The sequence below is a fragment of the Carcharodon carcharias genome, chromosome 3 (assembly GCF_017639515.1).
Source record: "Carcharodon carcharias isolate sCarCar2 chromosome 3, sCarCar2.pri, whole genome shotgun sequence".
NCBI classification, from domain to species: domain Eukaryota; kingdom Metazoa; phylum Chordata; class Chondrichthyes; order Lamniformes; family Lamnidae; genus Carcharodon; species Carcharodon carcharias.
The window spans coordinates 159,893,198-159,905,607 of record NC_054469.1 but is presented as its reverse complement, the minus strand read 5'-3'; the positions used below and the strand labels follow the sequence as shown (position 1 = coordinate 159,905,607).

Genomic DNA, 12,410 nt, shown 5'->3' with positions numbered 1-12,410 from the left:
TCTTCATGGCATCCCCTTCCCTATCAAAAAATTAACCATCATAATTCTAAAAGATGGCTTCATTTTTAATAACCCAGGTCACACTATTTCCTATGCTTATTACACTATTACATTATCAGATGCATGCATTAACATAACAATATATATATACACTAGTCCTTGATATCAACAGAAATCACTTCAGTTCAATGTCCAGGTTTTTTTTTTCTGTCCAATTTTCCTTTAAGTTTCAAACTCTTGATAACACATCTGCGAACAAATTCTCTCTTCCAGCAATATGTATAATCCGTAGATTAAATGGCTGTAATAATATAGTCCACCTGAAAACCATTGCACTCTTGTCTTGAAATTTGTCCAAAAACTTGAAAGGATTGTGGTCTGTATAAACAATTGTTTCTGATGAATTATTGGCAACATAAATTTCAAAATGCTGCAATGCTAACACCAAGCCACAGTCTCCTTTTTCAATCATTGAATATCTTCTCTGTGGTACATTTACCTTCTGTGGAAAATGCCCTATCGGTTTTTCAATTCTTCTTGTAACAGTACAGCCCCAATGCCTATATTGCTTGCATCAATGGCCAACTTAAATTGCTTGGCATAATTGGGTCCTGCCAAACTGGTGTCATAGTTAATACAGTTTTCAAAGTAGCAAATTACTTCTGACACTCCAGTATCCATTGAAACTTCTGGTTCTTTTTTAATAGCTCAATCAGTGGAACAACCACATAGCTAAAATTTGGTACAAATTTCTGGTAAAACCCACTCATGCCCAGAAATCTCAAAACTTTTTGTTTTGTTGGTAAATCCATGATAGCCTTGACTTTTGCATTGTTCAGATCCACCCAACCATGTCCAATGGTATGTTCTAGATACGTAACTTGTGCTTTTGCAAATTCACTTTTAGCCAAATTCATCACCCAAATTAGCTTCTTGTAATCAAGAAAATAATCCTTCCAGGTGCTGTAAATGCTCCTCCCATGTAGGACTGAAAACTATCAAGTCATCAATATAAACAGCACAATTGCTTCGACTTACAGTTACTTTGTTTGGCAGTCTTTGAAATATCGCAGGTACATTCTTCATACCAAACAACATGACTTTAATCTGATATTGTCCATTTGGCATTACAAAAGCTGATATCTCCTATGCTATCTCTGACAATAGTACCTGCCGATATCCTTTTAGCAAGTCCATCTTTGTGATAAATTTCGATTGTCCCACTTTCTCAATGTAATCTTCTAACCTTGAAATCTGCTTTTGTCACCGCATTCACCTTTCGATAGTCCACACACAGCCTTTGTGTTCCATCTGGTTTCACTACCAGAATAATAGGTGAACTCCAGTTACAGCAACTAGACTCAATGATATAATTTTGAAGCAGGAAATCAATTTCTTTTTGTACTTGTGATAACTTTTCCAGATTTAATCAATAAGGATTTTGCCTTTTGATGATGAAACCTGTACAGAGACATTCTGCATATCTAAATGTGTCTTTCCTAATTTATTCCCACAAATAGGCTTGTGTGACTGCAATAGCTTTTCCAGTTACTTTAACACTTGCTTGGAAGGTAACTCAATATTTCATTTAAATTTTCAAGCACCCCCCGCCCACCCCCCCCCCGCCTTATCAAATTTGATTAGAGAAAAATCAATTTCAGAGTCCTGCACTTCTACTTCTTTCTCATCATCCACCATCACTAATATCTCTTTTTGTTCCTCTTTCCTGTCAAAGTACTTTTTATGCATATTTAAATGACTCACCCTCTGCTTCTTTCTTCTATCTGGAGTATTTATTAAATAATTTACTTCACTCAATTTCTTTTCAATCCTGTAAGGCCCACTAAATCTTGCATTTAATGAATCACCTAACAATGGTAACAAAACTAATTCTTTCACTCCAGAAACAAAACTGAGTTTTAGCGTTCTTATCTGCCTTCACTTTCATCACTTGCTGTGATATCTTTAAATGTTCTCTAGCTAACTCACTTGCTCTGTTCAATCTTTCCCTGAAATTTGATACTTAATCCAAGAGAATAGTTTCTGAATTTTGACCCATCAATTTCTCAGGAATCAATTTCAGTGGCCCGCTTACCTCATAACCATAAACTAGTTCAAAAGGGCTATAACCAGTCGATGCATTAGGAGCATTTCTAACAGCAAATAACAAGAATGGAGTTCCTGTATTCCAATCCTGTGGATAATCCTGGCTCTCATCATAGTTTTTAAAATTTGATGCCATCTTTCCAAAGCTCCTTGTGATTCAGATGATAAGCTGTTAACTTAAACTGGTTTATCCCCAAACTGTTCATTACTTCCTTAAACAGCTTTGACATGAAATTTGACCCCTGATCTGATTGTATTTCCTTAAGTAAACCATAGGTTGTCAAAAAATTAATTAACTCCTCCACAATCTTCTAAATTGTAAAATTTCTTAAAGGTATTGTTTCAGGAAACCTGGTAGATATATCCATTATTGTTAATAAGTACTGATTTCTACTTTTAGTCTTAGGGGGGTGTCCTACGTAATCAATCATGAACCTGGTAAAAGATTCTTCAAATGCTGGTATTGGGATTAAAGGTGCCGGCTTAATCGCTGCTTGTGATTTCCCTGTTAGTTGACATGTATGACAGGTTCTACAGCATTTGACTACATCCCTATGCAATCCTGGCCAAAAAAACCTCTATCTTTCCCTGTTTTCCTAATTCCTAAATGTCCGCCCATTGGAATTCCATGAGCAATCCACAGAATCTCATTTCCAAACTCTAACGGGATAACAATCTGATGCACCTCACTCCAGCTTTCATTTGCTGAGACATGATCTAGACTCCATTTTCTCATTAAAATATCTCCCTGAAGGTAATAACATACTGGAACACATTTTGCTTCTGTTTCTGAATAAGCTTTCTGATATAACTGCTTTAATTGCAAATCATTTTTCTGTTATTCCACTAACTTCCTTTTCTGATTTAAAAGAGTGATGAAAGAAAGGTTTAGCTCTATGAACTAACTCATAATCATCAGCTATCTCTGCTGACGAGCTGCATATGTTGTCTCTATTTTTAATGCCCATACCCATCAGTCAAAAGTACTTTGTTTTACTCTCTCAAACTCAATATAAGTTTGCCCAGGCTGTTTTCTCATTTTCCTAAATTTCTGCCTGTTTGCCTCAGGAACCAAATCATGTGCACTCAAAATAGCCTTTTTCATCACATCATAATTCACCAATACCTCTTCAGACAGTGAAGCATATACCTCATGTGCTCTACCCAGCAACTTAGCTGGTAATAATAATGTCCAGTACTCCTGTGGCCATTTCATCTGTTTAGCTATCTTCTCAAATTAAATAAAGAACACTTCAACATCTTTTTCCTCAAACTTTGGAAGAACTTGTACAAATTTAAACATCTTCCCACTGGGTTTTAGGTTAAAGGTTTTTTCATCATCAGAACTCTCCTCAGAATCCCAGATCTCTTTTTTAACTTCCAGCCTTTTAAGCAGGTATTCTCTTTCTCTCTTGCATGAAATTCCAGTTCTAGCTTCCTTTCTTTGTCCTGCCTTTCTGCTTGTTCCCTTTTAAATGTAATTTCTCTTTCCTTTGCTTCTAATTCAAGTTTTTTCAGTTCCTTTGTTTGTTCAAATTCAAGTGTCTTCACTCCAGCTGTGACTCACTAGTGTCAGGTATCACTTACAACTGTAGATGCTGTGTTATACTTTTAATTATATCTGATGTCCTAGCCCCACAGGTAACCCCAATTTTAACTTATCTGCCAACTTTGTCAACTTATGCTTGGTTATTTCTTGCAACCCAACAGAGTTATGTCTTCTACTTCCATACAAGTCTTAGCAATTGCCAATGCCTTGCAGTCTCACCACTTCTAAAAAACCTCACCAACTCCTGAATTCAAAATGTTTTTCTCGTACTTGTAACCTTAAGATTGACCAATTCCAAACCAATCAAGGAATTATAAATATTATCCTGCCAAGAGCCCCCAATTGTTATGACACAGCAGTTGGTAAAGGCTGAGTTATTTAAAATCCCAGAGGGAAACTTTAAACAACTGTCACAGAATCACACAGTGCAGAAGAGGCTCTTTGGCCCATCGATCTGCACCGACATGTGAGAAACACCTGACCTACCTACCTAATCCCATTTACCAGCACTTGGCCCATAGCCTTGAATTTTATGACGTGCCATGTGCTCATCCAGGTACTTTTTAAAGGATGTGAGTCAACCCGCCTCCACCACCCTCCCAGGTAGCATATTTCAGACCGTCACCACCCTCTGGATAAAAATGTTTTTCCTCACATCCCTCCTCAACCTCCTGCCCCCCACCTTCAACTTATGCCTTCTTGTGACTGACCCTTCAACTAAGGAGAACAGCTGCTCCCTATCCGCCCTGCCCATGCCCCTCATAATCTTGTACATCTCGATCAGGTCACCCCTCAGTCTTCTCTGCTCCAACGACAACAACCCAAGTCTATGCAAACTCTCTTCATAACTTAAATGTTTCATTCCAGGCAACATCCTGGTGAATCTCCTTTGCACCCCCTCCAGTGCAATCACATGCTTCCTATAATGTGGTGACCAGAGCTGCACACAGTACTCCAGCTGTGGCCCCACCAAGATTCTATACAACTCCAACATGACCTCCCTTCTTTTGTAATCTATGCCTCAATTGATAAAGGCAAGTGTCCCATATGCCTTTTTCACTACCCCACTAACATACCCCTCCGTCTTCAGAGATCTATGGACACACACGCCAAGGTCCCTTTGTTCCTCAGAACTTCCTAGTGTCATGCCGTTCTTTGAATACTTCCTTTATAATTATTCCTTCCAAAGTGTATCACTTCACACTTTTCAGGGTTAAATTCCATCTGCCACTTATCTTCCATTTGGCCATCCTGTCTATAATTTCCTATAGCCCAAGGCACTCAACCTCACTGTTAACCACCTGGCCAATCTTTGTGTCCTCCGCAAACTTACTAATCCTACCCCCCACATAGTTATCCATGTTGTTTATATAAGTGACAAATAATAGGGGACCCAGCACAGATCCCTGTCGTAAACCACTGGACACTGGCTTCCAGTCACTAAAGCATCCTTCTGTCATCACTCTTTGTCTCCTACAACTGTCATAACCTACACTTTCAATTGGAATGTTTGAGATGCAACTCTGAATTCAGAAATGAAACCACCAAGCCTCCAGAGGTTTTTATAATTAAATTAAACATTTATTAATTTTACAAGGTATTAAACACATACACATCTACAAATTACTACCATAATGATGATTAAACAAATTCCCAAATTACTCACTCATTGGTAATCTTCCCCAACAATAACCCATAAACTTAAACAGACACCAGGTAAAGCACATTTTATCTTACGAATTCAAAATGAGGTCCCTTGCACTTTGTTTCCTTTGCAGACAGTTGTAGGTTTACAGGCGGCTTAGATCTCATGTGCCTCTGATCCATACACTAAAAACTCTTCTGTATATACCTAGCCTTCCCCTTGAATGCAAATTCTCATTGTATCACCAGGCTCATTTAACTCCACCTCCTCTAACAATAAAACCCCTTTTATAATACCAGTTTGATTAGTATTATAAACATATTGTTTGGTGTCCCCTAGCTAGGTGCATGATTTCACCCCCAGTTTTTGAATGGTTTATTCAACAAAATGCAAATGTACCCTCTACCTTACTGTTTAACATCTGAAAACTATGATACACCAAAGCACCCAGACATGTCCATAATCCAGTTAACATACACACACTCACACCCACAGACACAGGCCCTACTCCAAGTCCAATTTAAAATAATTTCCAATAACATTATACATTAATACCTCTTCATGACACCATACTGAAAGAAGCTTGGGATTGCAACAATTTTGGACCTGTGTCAAAACATTGATGAAATATAAGACGGTGCTTGAAAGAAGAAAATACATCTCGTTGGAGCTTTTAAGTTTGAAGGCTGTGTCTATTTGCAACACTAAAAGATTGGACCAGATTTCTGACTGATCCCCTTCAAAGACAGGGCTCAACCAACAGTTTTCCTGGAATGTGTAATTTGATCCTGTCTGCTGTGGAGTCATTCAATTTCCTCTGCAATGTGTCATTTGATTCAATCATTGTCAGACAGACAAGCAGATTTCAGAGCTCACAGACCTGCTGTGATTCCACAGCATGGCTGAGGAAGGTATAGCATGTGTAAGCGATGATATGGTATAATGCAAAAAGTGGAGCTGTAGTTAGCTTTGGGAATATCCTGTTTTTACAGTGTAATTTTACCGTTGTAATTACAGTGTCCTTGGCTGGTGAAGTAAAAGACTTCATACCGTAATTAGTGGAGTTACTTCTTTCGAATTTTATTGGACTTTTTTCCATCTGGGTGTAATAAAATCAGGATGAAGAGGCCATGGTCAAGATTCAACTTTAAAGCAGTAACATTAATTAAAATCCAACAAGCTGTTTTGGCACAGGTGCAGCCACAGAAGTGAGTGGACCTTCTGATCAGACATGTGCACCAATGCAGCTACACAGGCAAGGAGCCTTTCCTTCCACTGCAGGAAGAGCTTCAGTAAGTCAGGCGCCCTGTGTGATCCTTGGTGCATCTGTATGGGTAAGAAGCCCTTTCACCACAAGGAATACAGCAGATGCTTCCTACACTCCAACCACATGGTGGTCTACCACCAGCACACACACCCACATATGGTAGGCAGCAAACAGCTTTTGAATGTAAGCTCTAGGTTTGATAAGGCAATGTACTTCAGCAGGCTCCACTTACGATCTCTTCTCCAGTCGGCTATCCAAAGACTAGGTCCCACACCAGAGACGATCTTCATGGGCAGAATTTTACGTCCCACGGACATGCATGCGCCCAACGTGGTCGGGCGTAAAATTGTACCTGATGACATCGGGTGACCGTTGGGTGCCGGAGCCGCACCTACCATTAATTACAGGCCACTTAAGACCCTTAACAGTCCAACTGACGGCGATTTTTCGTTGCCTGTGCGATTTTGTGCTTGTCGCATGGGCAAAATGGGCAGGCAGCCAGCTGGCAATTTCAAAAACCTCATCCAAAGACAGGATAAAAAGGGTCAGCAGCATTGCCAGTATGAGTAGTGAGGTGTTTTGGAGATAGTTTGCTGCTGGATGTTTATTGGTTCTTGGCAGCTTCATCTCTGTTCAGGGCTTCATTCTGAGCATTTCCAGGCTTCTTTTCGGGACTTATTGGTGTCTCCAAGGCCCCCAGAGGATTCAGACCATGTGGATCCTTTCAGGTATCAGACAGCCTTCCGTTACACAGGTAATAGGGATTGTGGTCTCCGCTGGAGGCACCTCCTCTGAGGAGGAAGAGAGGGGCAGAAGGGAGAGGAGGCCAGGTGTCCCAATGCAGCTTCCAGGGGAGGGACCTGTGGGAGGAGAGGCGCAGGCACAAAAGGCACAGAGCCAGCAGGTAGTCCAAGGTGGAAGGGACCGCAGAATGTGCCACTATCCTGCTGCCAGGGTTTACAGGCAGCGATGCAGCTACCTCAATATGTCTGACGTGCAATGCAGAAGGAGGCTCTGCCTCTCAAGGGAGACAGTGAGGAAACCGCATTGGGAGCAGCGAATGCAGTAGACTAAATTGAGGGAAGTGCAAGTGAAATGATGCTTTACTTGAAAGGAGTGTTTGGGCCCTTGGACAGTGAGGAGAGGGGAAGTAAAGGGGCAGGTGTTGCACCTTCTGTGGTTGCATGCGAAGGTGCCGTGGAAGGGGGTTGAGGTGTAGGAGGAGAAGGAGGAGTGGACCAGGGTGTCCTAGAGGGAACTATCCCTGCGGAATGCTGCCGGGAGGGTGAAGGGAAGATGTGTTTGGTGGTGGCATCATGCTGGAGTTGGCGGAAATGGCGGAGGATGATCCTTTGAATGCGGAGGCTGGTGGGGTGATAAGTGAGCACAAGGGGGACCCTATCATGGTTCTGGGAGGGAGAGGAAGGTGTGAGGGCGGATGCACGGGAGATGGGCCAGACACGGTTGAGGCCCAGTGAAGTTCAACGCAAACTGGAGGAACAGCACCTCATCTTCCGACAAGGCACTTTACAGACTTCCGGACTGAATATTGAGTTCAACAACTCTAGATCACGAAATCTCTCCTCCATCCCCACCCCTTTCCAATCCCCCTTTTTTCCAATAATTTATATATATTTTTTCTTTTCTCATCTATTTCTATTATTTTTAAAAGTATTTCCATCCATTGTTTTATCTCTACCTTTTAGCCTATTTCAATCCCTTCCCCCAACCCCACCCCGACTAGGGCTAACTGAACCTTGCTCGTCCTGCTTTCTACCCTTAATGTCATCTATTTCTTAGGTAATATCTCCGCCATCAACACCTCTTTGTCCTTTTGTCAATGAATTTTTGTCAATAAATTTTTCCTTAATTCTGTTGAAGAGTCATTCGGACTCGAAACGTTAACAATATTCCTCTCCGCAGATCCTGTCAGACTTGCTGAGTTTTTCCAGGTATTTTTATTTTTGATATTAAAGGGCTCTGTCACGTGCAATTTTCTCTCCACATTTAACACATGGGTTGGTTGCCTGTCCCCTTTCAGCCACAGTTAAAGCCAGAAGTAGATGACTTTCGGTCATGATTCTGTTTTAAAGACTTTAACCACCATCCGTCCCCCCAACTTATTTTATTGGATTAAAATTCCCCCTTACTATACAACAGCAAAGAAATTATGCTAAATCTTTATAAGTTATTGATTAGGTCACAGCTTGAATATTTTGTCCAATTCAAGGCACCACATTTTTGGAAGGATGGCAAAGCCTTTGAGAGGAGTGCAGAAGAGATTTAGTAAAATAGTACCAGGAATCTTGGACTTCAGTTAAGTAGAGGGACTAGGCCGGGGTTATTTTCCTTAGAGCAGAGAAGCCTTTATAGAGATATTCAAAGTTATGCAGGTTTTTAAAAGAGTAAATAAGGAGAAACTGTTTCCAATGGCAGATAGGTCAATAACCAAAGCGTACAGATATGAGATAATTTGCAAAAGAGCCAGAGGTGACATGCGGATAAAAAAAAACAGAGCATTGTTCTGATCTGGAATGTTTGCCTGTAAGCTTGGAGGAAGCAGATTCAATTACTATCAAGAGACAATTGGATGAAAACTTGAAAAGGGACATTTTACAGGGTTATGGAGAAGGGCAGTGTTACGGACAGGACTGAGACAGGCAAACTGTACCTATTTCCTCTTACCACCCGTCCATAAGCAGAAAGTGTTTTGAATTTTTTTTAATATGCGGTGGTGTGTTTTCCCAATCCTTCAGTTTCTGTGATCCAGTTTATTAATAATCCGCAGCAAACTTGTGTTAGGATTAACTCAGAAAGTTAGTTTATTTTCACATTCAAAACCCAGCGGAGGAGTGTCTGCAATGTTCCACTCCAAATGTTACCACTCACACACAGTAAGGGGGGGTAGAAATGAATTTTACAGTACAAGAATCATAGAAATGAATATTAGTTCCCATGAGTTCCAGAGTCCAAAGTCAGGGTCTAATGAGGAATTCTTTCATGTAGGTGTTTAAGTTCAACTGGCTGAAGACTGGGGTTATAGTATTTGCTTTTCAGTTGGTGCTGATATCACAAGATGAAGTAGGTACACAGAGAGTGAGTTGGTTCCATAGGCGATAGTACAAAATCTTCCAGCAGAGACAGGCTTGATGAGCAGGCTGTTGTTATGCCTGGATGAGCTTGTTTCTTGGTGGCTCACCAATTGGATGCTAAAACAGCAGACTGACTATTTCTTAGTTCTCAAAGCCATATGAGGATTTCAAAGTGGTCACTTGAGTCATGTGACCTTCCTTTTCTATAATGACTTCAAAAGATATGTTTATCCAACATCTGGAACTGGCTTTAATTTCAGGGCTGATAATGTACCAGTTATTAGTGGTTGAAAGAGCTGCCATCTATGTTGAGGACCTGTTGTTTGGGAAGCCATTGTCCAGGCAGACCCACTGACTCCTCCAACAAGGTGAGCTTATCAGATACAAATGACATCCCTTCTGAACTGGGCCTGGTCCATCCCAGGTGTGATATGAGTCTGTTAGCAGCTGTATAGGCATAGCAAGTTCTAAAGTGCAAGTTTCCTGGTCTTTTGTGATCACGAGGGGTTTGTATAATGAGTTATGAGATTCCAGAGCTGAGAAAAAATTCTTCTGTTCTTGAAACTCCTGTTGGTGGTTCTCAGACAAAGGGCCAACCCCTGTAGTCAGGTGACTTGTAGCAGCCATCTTTTTGGTTTGGCAAAAAGTCCATTTTTAAAAATAACAATAAGGATAGACTTTGGAAGATATGGTATTGGAGTTCTTCTCATGTTGTAGGAGCCCAACAGCAGGCTGTCTTTCAAAGATCCAGCACAGGCACGATAGGACAAAAGGACTCCTGTGCTGTGTCAGTCAATGATTCTATGAAACAAAAATATGATACTGATTGTGTAATATGAAAGAATTTATTTTAATATGTGATACCATATGATTTCAGTATGCCTTATTTTGTTTTTAAAGTTGATTACTAATTGTACCGCATCCTGCTTGATCCTTTGTAATGGGAACAGGTAGATCCATAGTTAAGTGTGAGATGAAAAAATGAATGAAAGATCCATAATAATTTTCATTGCTTGTTCTTTAGTCTGAAAGCAGGTGGTGATGGCAAGCTATTTATGATAATAACAGATACAGCCTTGACCTCTTATAACTGACTGTCACCTGGATCTTTTTGCTACTTTACTAGTAGTTTCACATTATGTTGACAATGAAGGCTCTGGCTCCATTACTTGCTGTGCCATTCCTTTTGATTAGCATTTTAAACATTTGATCACTGCCTCCAGAACAACTGATTAAAAAGCTGCAGATCATCAAATGAGAGAAAGTTCCTCTTTTCTTCAGAACTGTTTAACATGTTAAGTTAGATCAAACAGAATGCCATGTGGAAATTCACAGTTTTTGAGGTCGGTATAAAATTGGAAAGTGACTACTGGTGATATAATGTGATTTACATATGAATAAATACTTCATAAAATCATTACAAACTGTTGATGTGTGATGTTTCTATCAGGTCATTACTTTCCTAAAAAAACTTGACATTCAGAAGCAATTTGCACATGAAAGTCAAAAAGTCATTCTATCTCAATAGTAATTATTTGATGAGCCCATTTCCAGGAAACACTAGTGGAATGAATAAGTAAAAGTGGCTCTACTCATGTAAATTGTTTATATTTAGCGCAAAAACATGTTGGCTGGGAAATTGGCACCAAGACAAAAACTGGAGCAAAATGGGAAAATCTGGGATCTCGTCTTGAAAATGGAGGCCCAAGATCACTTGTAGCTGATTCTTGGGATTCATCTATGCAACACTGGCAAGCTGCAGATGGCAATCAGAGCATTACAATGCAGCCCCCAATATCGTCTGGCTGGTTTGCCAAGTCAGCCCACAGATAAATGGGCTGGGGTTCATGAGGGTGTAAAAACACACCTACCCATTTTCCATCTAGCAGTGTCTGCCTAACAGCTCTGAAGAGAACTTTGATCATTAGAATCCTGTAATGGATAGCTGGGATTTAATTTGCAAGTGGTTCTCATTCTAGAACAAAAGTTGTTCATAGTTATCTTCATCTTTTATTTTTAAGGAAGGTAAGGGATGCCACAGGAGTTGACATAAACATGCGTGTTGGAGTACATTCTGGGAATGTTCTTTGTGGAGTCATTGGATTACAGAAATGGCAATATGATGTCTGGTCACATGATGTTACTCTTGCAAATCACATGGAAGCTGGAGGTGTTCCAGGGTAAGCAAGTGCACCACTAATTTATATGTTTGAAATATGAAAGTACCAGATATATTTTCTCATGTCTACTTATATCCTCATTTGGGTTGGAAAGTAACAACCAAGGTTTTCTTATGCAAGTTTCATATCCCACACACGGGTTCCCTCCTGGATAATTTTCCTCCTAGTGAAACAATTGCTTCAAAAATGCTGGACCCAGTAACACCACAATGCCAATACATTCTGATCATCTGTTGCTGTCACTTGCTATTCCATGCTAATCCTTCAATATTGCAATGTCAATGACAATTTTTTATCTCAGCTACCAACTTCAATCCAAGCTTATGCTGCTGGTTTAAAATTGAAGGCAATAGATAGACACAGTGAGAGAAAATTAACTTCAGCAGCTGAAGCCAGTACTGAAATTGGAGAGCAGATTGCTGCACTGGAAGAATGGAGCGCCAGTTAATCAGTTTTACTAGTTGTAAAGAAATAGAAGAGAAAATTATGTTTGTGTAAACCAGCTAATATAAAGGTGAAATTTTGTTAAAGAAAACTTGTGTTGGCTCTTGTCTGACAGAAGGGTCATTTT

The 12,410-nt window shown here is 40.2% G+C and overlaps 1 protein-coding gene across 1 annotated transcript in view; it reads left to right on the top strand.

Annotated features, from left to right (window-relative positions):
* Positions 1–12,410, top strand: part of LOC121276246 (adenylate cyclase type 2-like) — a 504,535-nt gene that overhangs the window by 311,146 nt on the left and 180,979 nt on the right. The window contains exon 8 of the mRNA XM_041184445.1: positions 11,681–11,839. Coding sequence (XP_041040379.1) covers positions 11,681–11,839 — 159 coding nt within the window. The remainder of the gene's footprint in view (positions 1–11,680; positions 11,840–12,410) is intronic.